This window comes from Centrocercus urophasianus, unplaced genomic scaffold (assembly GCF_019232065.1).
Source record: "Centrocercus urophasianus isolate 14NV4802_14NV808 unplaced genomic scaffold, USGS_Curo_1.0 seq_9, whole genome shotgun sequence".
Classification (NCBI taxonomy): Eukaryota; Metazoa; Chordata; class Aves; order Galliformes; family Phasianidae; genus Centrocercus; species Centrocercus urophasianus.
Window position 1 is genome coordinate 27,758,320 of NW_024885532.1, and position 19,567 is coordinate 27,777,886.

The following is a 19,567-nucleotide window of genomic DNA, read 5'->3' on the forward strand; positions in this document are numbered from 1 at the left end:
TCTATAGTATTCCTTCTTATAATTCAAAGGAGCCTGGATTCAAATTCATGGTTTTAATCAGGAACTAAGTTGCTAGCAAGTTCATCAAAGATGTGAAAATTATGGTAGAAAAATTTAAAGGTAAGTGAAAAGTTTGGAAATATGTAAAACTTTTAACTGAAATGACAGATTTTTCCTTTTCAAAGTGAAGCGATTATCAGAAAACAGAGTCAACAGCCCTTGTCTAGGAAAAAAAAAAGAGGAATCAAAACTGTAATCAAAACAAATATAGTGAGACATCCAGTTTTCCAAAAGAAAAAGAATTTAGTAGCTACTGATCAGGAATGGGAATTGTTTTTTTACAATTTTAAATGACTTACAGTATAAAGGACTATTGGTCCTATATTGTCAAATCCTATATTGGTCAAAGTTTGTATTTGATGGACAGTTCTTCTCAAAAAAAGAGAGAACAAGAGTGACAATTTAAGAAGATGGTAATTATTCCTCCAAAAATAAGATGTGTATTATATAGAATACAGTGTCTTGCAAGACTACAGTCAAAACTGGTTTTAGAACTATAAATGACTATTCTCATATATATATATATATATATACGTCATAGTTTGTAGATGTTTGAATTATACTAATGGTCTTAATTTATGAAAAGCAAAAGGTTGCAAATATTTAGTGATAGCAGATGATAGTCTGCAGATAGAAATCATAGTCACATTGCACAATTACAGCTCCACTTTTATTAGATGAAATACTATTCCAAAGAAAATATACTCCTTAAAATAACTACATCAGGCTTACAAATTTAGCAGTTCTCTTCGGTAGCCTTGACTTGATTGGCAGAATATAACATTATCACCAACTCTAGAGACCAAGAAGGATGACTGTGTTAACACTACAGCCCATTCTTAGTGCAGGTAGATCTCCTTTACAGAGCAAAAGATTACACGGGAAAACATGATAATTGTGCATTTGATCCAGTATTTCTGTACTCAGTCAAGAGCATTGTATTTCCTATGTTTTGGTGAGAGATTGTGGAGTTATTATTGTTATTATCATGCTAGACACAGCACAATACATGACACTCATTACACTTAGTGCCTAAAAATATAGAAGAATTATCATCCAAGTTATCAAATAAAATACCTTTAAAATAGCAATAGAAACCTGTAGAACTTGTATCTTAACATCCATACCCTGATGAACTCTAATAGGTCAATCAAAACAACAGATTTAATCTGCTCAAACCCAAATCAGTCTTTTCACTCCCTTCAATTAAATTTGCAAAATAAAACAGATTTGAATACATTTGGATACAATTTAAAATACTAATAATGTTATGTAAGAGTTTCTGGTATGTCATTCTTTAAGTCAGAAAAGCTATAGTTCTTGACTGTGGTTACTAAAAGGACTCTAAATGAGGACTACAAAATTTCCCAACAGAATTATAGAGTGGCAGAAACTCTTGAGAGCACACTCATAGAAAGGGGACTACTTTTGTAGTCTGATCCTATGATCTGTAATGACATTGACAAAACTGATCAGTGCCACATTATGCTGAAGAGTCTTGCAGTGATGTGTGGAATTTTTGTCAATTTTCCATTAGGTCAGTGGATTGCACAAATAAGTGATCTCCTCATTTGATGAACGAGAATTTGATCTATACAGTAGAAGCCACCACCATTCAGTTTAATATCTCAGTGAAGATTTTTGAAATGGATCCATTTTTTTAATAAGAGCCTGTAGCAATTCTTCCCTTGGCCAATGGTCCATTCAGATTTAATCAATACATGCATTTGTGTTTCTCTACCCTTCTCTTAAAAACAGTATTTCTTTAAATGGATCGATTTTCAAGTATCTGTACTGATGTAGGGAGCAATCAATCTAATGCTATCAAAATACTATACCTGATCAGTTTTAAAAATCAAAATTAATATCAACTATCATATATCAATTGAGAAATTGCTCCAGTTAGCAAAATGACACAAAATTATTCCCTTAACATAAAATAATACAATTTAAATGTCAATTATAGGAAACCAATTCCCTGTTAAAATTAAGTGCAACAGATTTGTTTTACAATATGATGTTTATCATATACCGTAATTTAATTTAGAAAGTGAATGTGTTTCCTCCTCTAAAGTCCTCTTTTAGGAAATGGATCAAACCAATCAAATCTTAGTGAAGACCATTCCAATTTATTTATTTTTTACTATCATTCTTTTTGGAAACACCTGAGACCAATATACAAATGCAAATATGATCCCCAAAGTCTTCTGAACCCCCCATCCACCTAACGTTACTGTTCGCTGCTCTTAAACTTGTGGCTACATTTTTTTGCCACAACCACTGCCCTGGATATTTTATTTCAGTGGATGGAATGAGAAAAAAAAGGAATGGAAAATGCTGAGCGAAATATATTTTTTGTTTGTTTATTTAGATGGTAATTATTACCTGACAATTTGATAATGGGAAAAAAATCTCAGTTTCCACAAAGGATTCTGCTGACCTCAGTTGGCAAACATCTGATTGTTCTCCTATCCTGAAGCCTTTCTGACAAATGGTGATCATTTAAAAAGCATCTCTCAAAACACAGAACTATACACAGCTACAGATGTCTTGAAATAACTTGCATTTCTTGTGTTTCAGTTTCCTTTATTTACTTGACAGTAACATTGTTATAGGCTCTCCCTAGACCTGCTTTGACATCCCTTTGCTATCTTAATTTGACACATCACAAGTGTCTGTATTGCCTGACAAGTTCTTTCAGCATGAGGATTTCCAATTGCAAGAAAATCTCCTTAGACAAACATCACTATTTGTAGATGATTTGATCCTAAAATTCACCATACCAACAGACAAAAATAACACATGATATAAGACAATAAGACATAGATATTTAGCTTCCCCCACCCTGCCCACCCCCACCCCCCATCCTCCTGGGGAAGATAATGTTGGCATAAAACTAGGTTGAACACAGTAGAGACATTTCCCTTTTAGCTCTCTTAGTCCTTGCAAAAATAATTCTGATTCTGTAAGGAGTTTGAAGACGTCTAGATAAATAAAGCCTGAAGGTTAATTAATGTTTATGCTATTACAATACCTATCAAAAATGAATCTTGAAAATATACCTAATTTTAAAACCTTTCTCTAGTTTAGTCATTCAAGAGTTTTGGCAGAATATTTTTTGCTACTGTCTTGAGGGCAGAGAAACAAGCACATCCATATCCAATGGGATGAACTACAGAAGTACCTTTACATCATCAGAGCAAGTAAGGGAGTTCTGTTAAACTTGGCTACCGATTAAAAGTCTAGGTCATAAGAACAGGTGATAAGTAGACAGAAATTGAAGGAATATAAAAGGAGAAATGTGACCAGCCTTAATGAGATTAGTTTTGTAAAGAAACTGGATGTGGAGACCAGGGAAGAGGATTATTAAACTACACTTCATGAGAAATATATCTTTCAGGGCAAAACCTGATACAGAGATGTTATTTGCACCCTATAGTTTACCAGTTAGGTAGTTCTCTGGAAAATATTCCTAGGATAATAAAGTAGATTGATTCCATTTTTAAGCCTGTAGAGGAGAAAGGGTGGGGCAAATACCAGCCTGTTTCAAGTCCAAAATCAGGCAGAGACCCCTGCTGAGTTCTGAATGATGAATTAAGTGGAATAAGAACCGGAGAACCTCTGCCTGTGGGGAGCTTCAGTCACAGCACGAACATCCTGTAGATCCTAAATACTTTTTGGCATACCACCTCGTTTTTCTTTGTACGTGGATAGTAGAGGAGAAAATAATATGTGTAAAAAAAGTGGCTGTTCTTAAAAAAGCCGTACAACGGTTCTTTGGTCCACTGTAACAGCAGTGCTGTATACCTGATATGATGAGTCCACTTGTAGTAATATTACAGTAGTGCCTGAACATGCTAATTTTCTCAATAATAATTTGAATAATTTTTTAAAAGATTTCCTTGATATAGCATCAAAAAGATTTCTTGATAATCTTATTATTTTTTTCTCGCTTTCTAGTAAGAGTCAAGCTTTATGAAAAAAAGTCAGAAAAGCTGGAAGTTAGGATGAGAAGCCTCTATCTTAAGACATGGGAGAAACATCAAGTCACTAGAATCTTAAGGCAAAAAGACCTGTCCTTTCAAAGCCTTAATGGCTTGCAACTGGCTTGCAGCCAACATGCTACAAGCCCAATACTGCTGAAGGTAAGTTGGATTTGAGGACCATAATCAAGCCCCTGTCTTCCTCTATACAGGCTCCAATATTCTGTGCACTTCTTTATGTGCTTTCAAAGAGCAAAAAGTGGTATTGTGTATTCTAATCATGTAATTTCTACAGTAGCACTTTCAACAGAAATTTAATAATTTCAACCATTTAGTGGCTTCTGTTTTTTTCAAGGTGCTTTCAGAGGTTTGTTTCAATAAATCTTACTTTACTTGGTTACCAGCATTTTTTTTTTCTTTTTCTTTATTCTAAACTTTACAATTTTACATTTTCAGTCATTTGCTTCAGCAATAGAACCTTACCTAATGGGACTACACACACGTTGGATTTTAAAGATGCCTTGATTATTAATTAATGTAACAATGGCAATATAATCAGAGACATATAAACAGTGCCAACAACTATTTCTGCACTTAAGTTATAGTAGGACCACACAAGCCAAAGACAAAAGGGAGGGCATAAGCAGTTAACCCCTGTTACATAGCCTAATATATCTTAGCAAGTGTCCAATTCATTAGACAAGGATAGAGTGGCTCATATGTGTAATTAATTATTGGCAGGTTTATGTTCAAGAAGCTGCCAGATGCTATGCATCTTCTAGTTGCTATCCGGATCTCTGATCTGTGATGTTTCCTGCCATGTTAAACATCTGCTCAGAACATACTTCTGTGCACAGGAACTTCAGAAATGCAAAAGTTAAATCTACAAAATCAGATGAATGTTACCCTCATTACTTTCTTTAATGAAATCTTTTTAAAGGCATCAGAAAAGCTTCATTATGTGAAAGAGAAATGCTCTGTAACTGGTGTGGAGGCATTTATAGTTTGAAGATTTCATTGTGGATAAATAACTGTTGCGACTGTGCTGTGGCACTTTTTCTTCAGTTCCTCTGAAAGCAAAATTTGGGATCTGTTTATTCAGTAGTAGTAACATATTCTGAAAAAGTGTGATAGATGCAAAACTTTGAATCTCGGCTCTGCTGGACTGCATATAAAGAAAGGGATAGATCTGAATATCCAATTAGCCTTTCATCATTTTATTGCTCCTGCCATCCAGTCTTCTGGAAACCAAGTGTTATTTTCTGCCTCCATCATTACTGGAATTGGCAGTGTTCTTCAGTAAGAAACACCTTCAGTCCCAAGGCAGTCAGAGAAAAAAAAAAAAACAAAAAACAATATGGAGCCTTCCAGTAAGACGATAAGAACTCATCACAGACAGAAAATTGATTGCAACCAGCACATCAAATCTGAACAGTCAATAAGTAGAGGTTTCAAATCCCTTATTTTTCTGTTTATGAAGGGCTTACAAAATGTGTAGATTGGATTTCAGTCCGCATCGATAGTTCTAACTATATCAGTTCGAGGATTTCAAGGGTTTTTTTGTCTTGCTTAAAAGTTAGCATGAAAATGAAATACATAAAAGCATCCTCATTCTTAAACAACAATCAAATATTTTAACACTATGAAGTCATTTAACATACAGTTAATAATAATTTATGCTTTTAAACTTTCTGATGTCATCATTCCAATCTCGTTATCTAAACAAGGCTTACTAAAAGTTTTCAGGTAGTAGCATGATTTCAGTGCAATCTTTTTGCAAGTTTTTTCAGTGGAAGATAAAGAGCAATCCATGAGCACAAACCCTACTTCCACAAATTGAGGAAAGTTGTTTTCCAGAGGACTGGGCCAGGCAATTGACAGGCTGAGCTGTGCTAAGCCTACAGCATGATTTCTTATCAGACAGAACAGAATGTATGCTGAGACAATGAGGGAGCACACAGAGAAAGGAGCAAAAGCTAGAAGGGGCAGAGGAGGAATGCATTATGAACTCCTCATCCTTGGAAACTAGCTCAGAGTTCATGCCTCCATACAAACCAAAGAATCCATAACATTCCTGACCCTGACTGACACGCTGCAAATGACACTAGCCTGACCACTGCAAAACATCTTTCCAACATGAACATTTTTTAACTTTCACCTTGACTTCTAACAGGAATCTTCTGATATCCAGTAGGGTTGAGATCATATTGTACTCTCTCCCAGCCTGCAGCTCAGCATTCAAAGATTGTGCTGCACTATCACTGGTTTTATTGATCCTTCCCTCTGCTATCCATAGCCTCATAAGAACACAGTATTTTATAAAATTTGCAGATGGATCAGATGAGCTTTTTTCCATTTACTCACTACAAAATGATAGTATGCCTAAATGCTAGTACATAGCAGATGTAAGTTGATGAAGAAAAATTCATTTAACTTCAGCCTCAGTTAAGACAGTACTGGGTATCATTTCTTTAACCAGACATTAATTTTTATGAAAATTGAATCTTTTAATCATCCTCTGATAAATGGGCTGAGTAAAAGGCTGATCCTTGCCACCCAGAGCATTCATATAAGACTCATATTCACCACTTTAAAGAATTTTAAGGAATCATTTTAACGTACATATATGGCCATGTATTCATATACTGAAATGTGAGGACCAAACTTTAGCTGGCATGAGCATTACATGCTTGTCTGAATAGACAAGATTGTTTATGGAGAGAAAAGAGAAAATGTCTCACAGACCACACTAAAATGAGCTTCAGAGTAATGGCTAAAAAACTTCACTTAAAAAAAAATATATATATATATTTATGTATGTATATATGCCTATAAAATCTGGAAAGAGACTTATTTCATAGTAATCTGAACAGTCACTTCAATGCCTCAAAGACATGATATATTCCCAACAGCATCTGACCAACAGCAGAACAAGCAGAAAAGCACCTTTTCTTACAGATCACTGCAGATATTTAGATGACACTGTGGTGTATCTGCTATGACCATATGAATAAATGCAGAGATTGCAATACTAGAGCAAATGATAATGCAAACTTAATACCATGAAGTGCAGGGTATAGCCTAGACGAAATGGGGATTTGCAGCACCAAAACCATTTGGCAAGTACATTATATTTTTCCTCCTGAGAAGCTGGATTGAAGATACATTATTAGAAAGAAAAGTAAACCTCTTTCAAAGACTACAAGTAATAATGTTCTCAATACTTGGTGGGAAGTACTAGTAAAGTCTTCCAATGTTATTTAACCTCATTATGCATTCAGTTAGTAGAAAGACTAAGATACCTTGCATTATCTAAGTTCTTTTTCCACATATTGCATCAGATTCCCTCTTCTCTTGAGTACCTTGGTTAAAATCAGTTGCTCGTGTTGCAGTACACAGCGTCTATCTGTCTACTATCAGTCACTCTTGTGCCTTGCACTTTAGTTTCCCCACTGCTGTAAGTGTGTATCAATCCTGGAGTACTGACTACAGAACCGGATGGTAGTAGAGTGGCTGAAGTTGTGCACAGAAATATAGCTACTCTTTATAAGCATCCAAGGATTGGATGTGTCTTTGTTGCCCGAGCACTGAGTTAAAAGTGCTCAGAGTGCACTGACTGTTGAAACAATATCTACATTCTTTTGGTGGCTTCTTCCCTCATCTCCTGTCTTCTATGTCTGTGTTCCTTCTTTCTGGAGATTGGACTCAGCATTTGGCTATGCTGAAATTTGTTTTTTTATTGAGTTGCAATTATTAAAAAAAAAAAGATTCAACATCTCTCTTCAGCAAAATGCCTTTTCTTCTCATTTTTATAGCTTTATCTAGTCTTTGCCAGCAACAATTCAATACTTTAATCAAGACTATTAATAAAGGTATCAAAATAGGATAAAAAAAAGTAGCTCAGAGTTTTAGCACTATTCAGTTTTTCCTTACGTGCAGTTAAATTTTAATTAAAGTAAACTCTATGTTTATATTTACTGCCTTACTAGTTAGTATTTATTCATTTATTTTGTTCAGAACATTTGATAGCTGCTGTGCATCAAAATGGGAAGAATTATCTACAGTCTTATTAGTTGAAAGAAAACATGAAGATACAAACAAAAATATTTTCTTTGTGGCAGAGTGAGAGTGCAGAATGAACAGGAAAGGAATGTTCTGAAAGTGCACGCACTCACTCTGCATTACAGCATCTGTGCTTCTGAAGTGTCTTCCTTCCCAGGAAAATGATTATCATGTTTTTCCTAATACAAAACTTGTACTGACTGAGGTAACTAGAAACAAATTGTGCCTGCATTGGTAGATGTCACAGTCATGTTGCACTTGATATCTTTGGGAGCTTTTAAAATAGTGCCATTTAGCACTCAAGTTCTATCTGTAGTTTCTATAGGTAGGTTTTGGTCAATTTTTTGATTGTTTCAAGAAATCGCCTGTCAAATACCATACAAAGAAAGTCCTTCACCACTTCTATTGAATATTTTCATAGGGCCATGTGGTGAGTTAATGAGGAGAAAAATTTTCTACTCCTATCAGCAACAAAATGTTTTCTGTTTCATCTGATTTGAATTGTGTATGTATCAGAAACATACTAAGTGTGCGCCAAAGAATTTGTAAGAGCTCTTTTGGAGAAGGCATATCTGGCTGACAGTCTACCTAAATAATCATAGAGGAAAATGAAAAGCACTGGTAAAGTTTATTTGGTATCTCAGCAAAGGGAAAGGAAGGGATCAGATGTGACTGTGTTTCAGTTGGATTTATTGCAGCTTAAGATACTCAGTACAGCTGTACTGAAAACAATTTTACTCATCTGCACTTGACAAAAAGAGGATATAGCTTTTCTTTCAGATACAGATCACATTACACTTGCCTGTAACATTTTCACCTAAAGGCTAGAATGTTGTAATGCACTTTGCATGGAAGGTATTTGCAGACCATATGGAAACTAGAGTTAGTGAAAACATACCTGAGCAAGTGTCAAATGAAACTCCACAATCAGTACAGCTAAGCTTAAATACGTGACCTACACATATTGCATGTTTGTTTCCAATTAGATTCTATATGGACAATTTTAACCTTTGCAACTTCTGTTCTCTGAGGCATTAAAGAACCTGTTCTGTTGACGAACCACAGTAATAGTGGACTGTTTTTGGTAGACTTTGTTTGAAGCTATTGCAGTTGACTGCAAATCAGTCGCTTTTAAACTATCATTGAGGACACTTTATGTGTATAAAATACTCTGGAAAATTGATGAAATATTTGAAAAACTGTGTTAGATACTTTGAAAAAATAACTTGTTTGAGGACAAAAAAAAACCCCACAACTATTTCAGTAAGTAAATGGATGAAGAGTTTTACAAAAAAGATATGTTTTGCAGTATCAGATAGGGCTCTTGAGCGTGATAGGATTCCTCTGCTACCAATTTACATAAACAAGCATGAATTGTTAATGATTAAGAGTGGTCTTGGTATTTGGTCTAGAACTGACCAGATCATTGCAGCCATATCACTTCAACTCCATTCAAAAGTTAAGAAGTCATTGCTAAGGAACTGAATATCATTTCCTTCAAGAAAACCTCTGTGAAAGTCTTCCATGGGACAGAATGTTGACACAAGTTAAGGGAAAATGAAGTGGCATAGTTTGAATTTAAGATATTTTGTTGGAACTCTGGGACAGACTAGCTGTCTGACAGACTAAGTGAAATAATGACTGTCCTGTATACATTTCTCCAAGTAGATATTTTAGCAACATCTACCTGACAGCATCAGATATTCTGGAAAGTTGTCATAATTAACCCACTTTAGAAGTATTACAAATTCTTTTCTGTTCAAAATCACACATCTTCATTTTGCCATCAAGGTTGTCTGAAAATTTTCAGATTTAAGCAAAATTTGACCGAGAAAATTCTTTACACCATATGCAGGTGTTGAAAGGCAGCAAGAATAGGGAAGATGTTTTGGGCTTTAATAATGAAAGACACAAGCCTAGTATAAAGCAACAGATTTGTTTGTGGTGATCAATTTGAAAAAAAAAAAAAAAAAGAGCACCTTCAGACTTTATTAGTTCCTTCTTAATTGTTGTAAATACAACTTTTATCCACAAAGCACAAATTAAACTATTTCATATAGAACTGTCAAGCTAAATACTACTGTCAGCGAAAAAAAAAAAAAAATCAAGTTTAAATTATCCATGCCCCACAGGAATTCTGTGTACTCACGTATCTTGAATCACTCTATGAATAATCTTTGTTTTGCAGTCATTATACAAAGAGCACATTTGAGGGGTAAAACCACCATTAGTTTTCAGTAAACAATGACAGGAAATTTATCAAAGTAAATTAGGGAATGGACTAGGAAAGAATTTAGCACTTTTTTTCAAGTGGAATTTAACTAAGCAAGATTGGTTTAGTTGAGATCAAGGGTGCAATGAAGACAGCAAAGATGAGAAATACATAATGACTGTGAAATCTGCTCTGTTAGTTCTCTGTTAAGAAGAAGTCCAACTACTTCAGAAGGAGAAAACAGATCCTCAGGACCTGAAGCATGTGGCGTACAAATTTAATCTGTGTATGGATTTGTTCTTTACAGATCGCTACTTCAGTATCTTGGGGTAAAAGTACTGTTTTTTAGGAATTAACTCCATGTTAGGTTCATAACCAGTGACTCATGAGAATGAATTGGATGCCTGAGTCACAGAAGACAGCATTTTGAAAGGCAGGCAAGTGGAGTATGAGAAGAATGCTATAGCTAACAAAACCACATCTCTGAAACAGGCAATGAGATAAACTCATACTGCCATGTAGTCACGGTATTCCTGTAGCATCTAGCTTTTCATCATGTCATGTGCAGAGAACTGTGGGAGCCCTGTTTAATTTTCAAGAACTTGTTAATCTATTAAAGATCTGAGGTGAAACGAAGACAATTTTATCATATGGTATAAAAACTAAAGTGTAATTCAATAGTTGTCAAAAAGAAGAGGGTAAAACCGCTATGAATTTTGCAGTTAATTTTATTGAAATGAAAGACTTGATGAAATCCTTGAAACATTTTTACAGTCATCTCAATGTTCTCAATGAGTAGCTCATTAAAATCACAGAATCACACAGAATCACAGAATCACCCGGGTTGGAAGGGACCTCAAGGATCATGTAGTTCCAACCCCCCTGCCTAGCAGGGCCACCAAACACACACATTCAGATCAGGTTGCCCAGGACCCCATCCAACCTGGCCTTGAACACATCCAAGGACGGGGCATCCACAACCTCCCTGGGCAGCCCGTTCCAGGGCCTAACCACTCTCCTTGTATAGAACTTGCCCCTAACATCCAACCTAAATCTTCCCTCCTTCAACTTCGATCCATTTCCCCTAGTCCTGCTGTTGTCAGCCCTTTTGAAGAGTTTACTCCCCTCGTGGGTGTAGGTTCCCTTCAGGTATTGATAGGCTGCAATGAGGTCACCACGCAGCCTTCTCTTCTCCAGGCTGAACAAGCCCAACTCCCTCAGCCTGTCCTCATAGGGGAGGTGCTCCAGCCCCCTGATCATCTTAGTCGCCCTCCTCTGGACCCTTTCCAAAATCTCAATGTCTTTCTTGTACTGAGGGCTCCACACCTGGACACAGTACTCCAGATGGGGCCTCACAAGAGCCGAGTAGAGAGGGACAATCACCTCCCTGTCCCTGCTGACCACCCCTCTCCTGATGGAGCCCAGGATCCCATTTGCCTTTCGAGCTGCCAGAGCGCACTGCTGGCTCATGTTCAGTCTCTCGTCCATCAGGACCCCCAGGTCCTTCTCTGCCGAGCTGCTCTCAAGGACCACTCCTCCCAGCCTGTACGGGTGCCTGGGGTTCTTCCGGCCCAAATGCAAAACCTTGCACTTTGCCGTGTTGAACCTCATTAGGTTCACCCGAGCCCAGCCCTCCAGCCTGTCGAGGTCCCTCTGAATGGCATCCCTTCCTTCCACCGTATCAACCGCACCACTCAGCTTGGTGTCGTCAGCAAACTTGCTGAGGGTGCACTCAATTCCCTCATCGATGTCATTAATAAAGATGTTAAAGAGCACCGGTCCCAAGACAGACCCCTGGGGGACACCACTTGTTACCGGCCTCCACCTGGACATAGAGCCATTGACCACCACCCTCTGTCTGCGGCCTTTCAACCAATTGCTTATCCATCGGGTCGTCCACCCATCAAATCCACTTCCCTCCAATTTGGAGATGAGGATGTGGTGGGGGACCATGTCAAAGGCCTTGCTCAGGTCCAGGTAAATGACATCGGTCGCCTTCCCTTCGTCCACCAATGCCGTCACTCCATCATAGAAGGCCACAAGATTAGTTAGGCATGACCTTCCTTTGGTGAAGCCATGCTGGCTGTCTCGGATCACATGCTCATTCTTTATGTGATCGAGCATGTTGTCCAGGAGGATCTGTTCCATGATCTTCCCAGGCACGGAGGTGAGACTCACTGGCCTGTAGTTCCCCGGGTCCTCCCTGCTCCCCTTCTTGTATATGGGAGTGACGTGACCCTTCCTCCAGTCATCCGGGACCTCACCTGACAGCCACGACTTCTCAAATATGATGGAGAGCGGCTCGGCAACCACCTCAGCCAGCTCCTTCAGGACCCTGGGATGCACGCCATCCGGCCCCATAGACTTGTATTCATTCAGTCTAAGGAGGCTCTCTCGGACTTGCTCTGCCCTTACAGTGGGGAGGGATTTACCTCCTTGGTCCCCACATAGAGGTTTGGGGATGCAGGGTTCAGGGACGTGAAAAAGACTAGAATCCTGGCCACCAGTGAAGACCGAGGTGATGAAAATGAGAGCAGTAACTTATTCGTAGCTATGAAATAAACAACACAAAACATCTGAAGTTTCCGAGAATTATAAAGCTACTTTACCATTCCTTGTATTAAAAATCTAAACCAAAAAAAGGAAAAGGTTATTTAAAAGATATTAATCATAAAATTAAATATTTATAGCTTTAAGAACAAAAGAGAGCCAATGTGAGGAACAGGAAAGACCCTAGAAAGACTATACTCTAAAGTATTTAGAGAAAATGCATATATAGTAGAAGGAGTTTTGACACTTGAACACAAACTGTGTTGTTTGCTTGTTTGTTTGTTTGTTTGTTTTTTCATAGGTCTTCACACATTATAAGCTTTGCACTAATCACAGAATCGTAGAATTGCTCAGGTTGGAAAAGACCTCAAAAATCATCAAGCCCAACCACAACCTAACCATCCTGCCCTAACTCTCACAACTCTCTGCTAAATCATGTCCCTGAGCACCGCATCCAAACAATTTTTAAACATATCACTGGATGTGTTTAAACTCAACCACCTCCCTGGGGAGCCTATTCCAGTGCTTAACAACCCTTTCTGTAAAAAAGTTTTTTCCTGATATCCAAACTAAACTTCCCCTGGCTGAACTTGAAGTCATAATGACTTTTTCCTCTCAGAAAAATAATATTGTGTGTAAGAATAATTATGAAAGCAAAAAAAAATAGTTGGCTGAATGTATGCTTCTGCATGTATGATGTAAGAACAGTGCATGCTCATGTCAATTCACTATTTTGTATGCATTAGCACTGATTCATTACTTCCTGCATGTTACCCTATTCGCACTTAGCATAATTTCTGCATTACTTACTGCCTTACTTATGAGAATTTATTTTCACAAATTTCATAACTGCTTAGCAGTAATATTAACATTACTATACATTAAAAGAACTTTTCTTAATCAATCAATCCAATCAATCATTGCTAGTAATTTCCCTTGGGATAACTCTTTACCAACTGACCCACCAGAGCAAACAGTGTCTATACAAAATCCAGATGCATGTATCGATAATGTTAGACCACATTCTTCAATTTATTTTCTTCCACGCAAATTCAATACACTTTTTTTGTGGTATCACCAGTTTCTCAAAATCAGGATGAAAAACGCAAAACTATTTTGAGGAGGAAAAAGTGTATTATGGAGAGGTTTTTGCATTCCAGAATGACAGAAAAAGATGGAAACAGAAGCTGAGATTTTTAAATTACTTAAAAAACAAAACAAAACAAAACAAAACAAACAAAAAAAACACATGTTAAATAAGAGTAAGTTAAACCATGAGACATTAACAACCAATTCTCTTATGAAAAATCACTGAAAAGTAACCTTTTTCATATCAATCTTCTAATAGCTAAAAAAAAATATAATCTTGTAACAGAAACAGTACCTTCAATCAACAGCTCTTGTCCATGACTGCCCAATAATGTTCGGGATAGAAAAGGGGCAAAATCAACAAAAATTTCTCGCAGGAGAGGGGCCACCTTTTCTAAGGCTCTCTCAAGCTTTGCTGTGATACTGTGGAAAAACAGAGACCATGATTTGAGAAAAGATTAAAAACTGGAAATTAAACGATGTCAAACCACACCTGTTTCTAAAAGTTGCTCTAAGTTGCTTAGAGAAGAGGAAGACCATAATTTAACTAGATTTTATGGTGCTTAAATGGTTCGACATAAACAAAAAAGCCATTTCAGTCTCAAATTCTACAGCATTTACAGGGTACTCCAAAACAAGAACAAATTTTATTCTCATTTTTAAACATTATTAGAGGAATCATTTGTCATTTTATTGTACATCAATTAATATTTAGCATTTAAAGTTTCTCATTTAAACATGATAGGAAGCTGAGATATTCAAGTGTAAGTATTGCACCTTTCTCATCTTACTTTTTATTTACATTTGAGAGCTTGAAAAATATTTATTTGTGTAAAGCAATCAAATCAAACAGACAGCTTGATTTTTTTCTTCAAGCTTTCACATAACATATCTAGTATTTCACTAATTGACCAGAAAATGCATGAGAAAGATCTAGCCTAGGAGTCAAGGGTATCAATATTCTTTTCTTCAACTTAGAAGCAATGTGATCACAAATTAAGCCAATTAGATTCTTTTTTTATGCCCTCTTCAATTTAAAAACTTGACAAGGCATAACACTTGTGTCCTTTGAAACTCTTATGCCAAGATTAAAAACTTGCAGCATTACTTGAGAGAAATAAATTATTACTGAAAAGATATAAACTACAGCGCATACATATTCTGGTCTACCAATATATGAATTTATGTATTTTTTTTCAGACTGCTTGTGGCAGGGAGTATTTTCTTCACACTGGAATTACAATACAAAAATATTATTGTGTTTAAAGGAACATTAATAGGAAGACGTTTTATTTATTGATAGAAAATAAGAGAACAAACACTGACTTTTAAATTTGCAATAATATCTACCATTGCAAACTATAAAAGACCTTTTCATTTCGGTCATATGAAGATTCCTACATTTGAAAAAAAAGATGACGTTATAAACAAAATGGAAGGTTTCCTTGAATAACTTAAAGTGATTTCATTGAGTTCCTATAGCTTATTTTCTTTCAACATGCTGCCCTCCCATTTCAAATTCAGACACTGATTTTCTAATATTCTAAAGGAGGTTTCCATGTCACCAGCCTTTGCTTTATGATAGAGCTTCTCTTGAATCTACTTAAAAAACTGATGACTACCTTTGAGTTTTTCATTTGAAACATGAATCTATACTAAGATTTTGCTGCTAGAGATTAAAAAAACAAACAAACAACAACAAAAAAAAAACCTGCTAGATTAATGAAGACTTCTCTAAACTATAATTTTTCACTGCAAATTTACGTAACGGATTTTAAATCCGTTCTGATTTTAGGGTTCATTTAACTCTGACAACTTTATGTTGAAAAAACTTTTATTTAAGAACTCAGTGACACAGAAGGTTTGGATGTCTTGTTAATCAACACCCTGGATGATAATAAACACCTTGCTATTAAATGGATTGCTGATGGTTTTAGTATATTATGGATCTAGTAATGGGAAATTTGGGATAGTATTCTGTGAAAGCATGAGATCAAAGTTCAAAGATCACTCTTCAAAAATACATATCAAATATCAGAATTTAATATTTAAATGGATTTAAAAAAAAAAAAAGAAAAATGTCTTGTTTGCCTTGATATAAATCCCTGGTGCATGTACATGTTGAAAACTGACTGGAGCCCTGGTCCTCTGATTTCAAAAATAACAAACAGAATTAAGAAAAAAGCATAAAGAGAAACCCAAAAATGATTCAGGAAAGCAGGTGGCCCATCTACTGAATTTTTGGTTCACACATATGCACAAAAAGCAGCAAAAGAGGACAGACAGCCTGATCTGATACTACAGCTGCTTCTCATGTCTATTACATCTTATAATGCACCCTGCAATCACTTGGAAAATCTCTGGGGATTTCATGACTGAATTAAGAGTTTTAAAGGATATTCTAAAAAAAAAAATAAAAAAATACAAGGTTTTCTCCACTCAACTTGCAGATATTTTTAAATGCAAAGAAAATTTTAATACTATCCAAATTCAAGATTCCTTAGTATAGAAAGACAAGCAATAGGAATTTTAGAGAGTAATTCTGAAGAAGTATTAGCTACTCCATGGCATGTGCCCCTTGCTATACCAACTCAGATCTAGCATGCCTTTTAGTTAGCTACATGAATGCATGTCTCGTTTCACCCTCTCCACCCTAAATAGGTCTTTTGTTTGCTCAGAAGAGGTTTTCTCTCCACTTCCCAGTGCCCTATTGCCCAGCTGTGCTTGCATTCTGATTTTTGCTTTCAATGATAGCAAAGATCTGGTCAACTAAAAAATAATTCTTAATAAAGTTTCAGTGTCTGGCATAGTTCAAAGAAGTTAGAATTTTCAGTGAAGTGCTATTATAGTACGATTATGGTCTGTACATTCCTAGTATTGAACAAGTTTGTAAATATCCATTGAATTATACGAATAACTACAGTAGACCATATGAGAGAAACTGAAACACATTTTTAAGTATTTCTATTTTTTTATTAACACTGTTTTGTAGGTATGAGGTTGTTGTAGGAGGAGAAATAGTAAAAGTTAGAGCTTGTGTACCTCATGTTTTCAGCTGAATCCTCTGGCATTGGAGCAACAGTTTGGACAGCGGGGAGATTTTTGCTGGTAGCACCATTCACAAAGCTGGATGACGAAGAGGAAGAAGAAGATCCTGAGTCTACTGCACCTGTCCCCCAAAAAATACAGGTCTTAATTCAGTCTGAAAAAATACAGCTTTTAGAGACTTTCAATATAGCTCATCTTATTAATCTATTTTTAAGTAAAGAAATCATGTTACTTACTCTAAAACAGTTAAAAACATTCAATGTGACTATAATACAAATTATTACCTTATTTTGATGGTATAGTTATAACAAACTTAAATAACTACTGAAAGTCAGGCAAAATAAATCCTTACCTCATTTTCATTATTCCCAAATTACATTCCAAAGATGAAAATATTTTTACATCATCATGTAAAGCAAGATCTTTCTAAAATAGAGGTATATTTAAGATGAGCTTGAGTGGAGAATAGAAGCTTAACTATTATATTTTTTTCTATATATACACACTTCTTGGCTGCCCAGTTGCAACTATAGGCAGAAAATAGAATATAAATTTAAATAATAACAGAGAAAATAGAAAACACACATTCCTTCAGCAAGTAATGGTCGAAACCAGTGTTCAAAAGAATAATAATACTCCAATAACATTCTAATTTTTACTTTTTCAGTTTCTTTCCTCAAGTCAAGAAGAATTTTTAGACCTTAAAAGCAGGGAGGGCAGTGAGGGTATCATTTCAATGGGTTGTGAACAGCTGCTCAGAAAAAAAGATGCAGACAGAGTGTACATTTATACTTTATGTGATCTGGGTCAGAGCTAAGGGCTAAACTTAGACTCTAAATGCCAATCTATCATGTTTGCTGAAACGGCACTGTGAGTTCAGACTCTCTGAAGCAAAACAGAAAAGGCATACAGTGGCCACGAGCGGTAGCAAGAGAATCCTGATAAATGCTGTCAGTGTTCTTCTGCACAGTCACTGTGTAATACATCATGGTAACATAGGTATCAGCAACAGTGGTGTAGTTGGAGGGATGGCCGTGCTACCAGAGTTGAGGGTGACAAGCAATGAGGGAGATTTAGCCAGGTTAGCAATGAGAGATGGGAGAACCCAGAAACTGAAGCTTGGGGATCAACTGCAGTGTTCCAACACTTTTTTAAATGATAACTGGTAACTCCTTGTTGCTGCTTAGTGTTAGCAATTGTGATACAGGCGTAAATATCTGCATATATATATATATGTATGTATGTATATATACATATGTATATTTCAATTTCTTATAAATAACAAATAAAAGATCAGGGAAGCCTTTACAGTTTCTTAACTGCTTAAACAGCCATCTGACAATGAAGTCAAGGTCAAATGCTGGTAATGGTGAAAACTTTTCAGATAGGAGGGAGAAAAACATATTTTTTTGCCTTAAAATATTTTTTGTCGAAAAAAAACCCCACCTTAGATAAAGATTTGACTTTTGTCTGGCCAACTAAAACCAGTTACGTTCAAAACAATATCAAAATGAACTAGGCTTTTTTGTGCTACTAAAGTAATGATAGGTTCCTCTCCTTTCAAAGGTTTTTTTTTTCATTATGGCTTTTGTCTAAAAGTAGCAGTTGGTCAGGAATTCAGCCAGCGATGCCCCCAGCAGAGAAGGCCAAACAGACTGAGGACTATATGTTTAACACAGAGTTGAGAATCGGGGCAGGAATTACAGACATCAATTCTGTAACAGCAGAAACATATTCTTAAAGAAATGAAGGAAGAAAATCTCTCAACGCAAACAGTCAACACATTGAAAGGGCATCAGTAACACTCATCGCGTTTCATCATGACAGTGACATTGACTGTGACAGCGATGACATACAGAACATAAACATGGATTCCAATCCACAAAAAACTTAAAGCAAACAAACAAAGAAACAAAAACCCCACACCTTCTTCAGAAGTCCAGCAAAGAACAGGTCTCAAATATAAAATTACATTGGCAAGGCATCTGTGACATACTGTAAAATCAGCTGTAAATAGGTTTGGGGGGACACCTAGTGTTTCTAAAAAAACTGTATAATGTTCCTTTTTCATCAAAGTAAAAATCTCTGATCTTTAATGAAATTCTCTTTATTACTCTAAAATCATTAATTACATAGATAATTATGCAGAGTCTACATGTATATAAACCAGGAAACATCTGGATAATTGACATCTACATCTCAAAAAGTGACATATATGATAATTGTTTTAACTTAGTTAAAAATTGTGAAATGAGCATTTTAATTTAATACTTATACATTGTCTGTGTTATGCTAACTTTTACTGCCATTAATGCACTTAGCATTTCTGAAGTGTTGATAATAAGTTCAAACCTTTAAGCATATGTTGGAGAGGAAATACATTTAAAACTATTTCTTAAAAGAACTAATCAATATATTTCATTTGGGGGAATTCAGGCATAAAAGACTTTACCAAATAAGATCACAAGAAGTTCAACACGCATATAATTCTGGCTAATTAGATCTAATACTTGCTGGAGTTCCATCTAATCAATACTTTCCCATAAATCAAGCTAATCCACAG

At 36.0% G+C, this 19,567-nt stretch overlaps 1 protein-coding gene across 2 annotated transcripts in view; it reads right to left on the reverse strand.

Moving 5' to 3' along the window:
- NBEA (neurobeachin) overlaps window positions 1-19,567 on the reverse strand; it is a 463,000-nt gene that overhangs the window by 257,478 nt on the left and 185,955 nt on the right. For both annotated transcript variants that reach the window (XM_042839098.1, XM_042839097.1), the window contains exons 33-34: window positions 16,999-17,125; window positions 14,252-14,379 (exon numbers count right to left, since the gene is read on the reverse strand). In XM_042839098.1, the coding sequence (XP_042695032.1) occupies window positions 14,252-14,379; window positions 16,999-17,125 (255 nt within the window). The remainder of the gene's footprint in view (window positions 1-14,251; window positions 14,380-16,998; window positions 17,126-19,567) is intronic.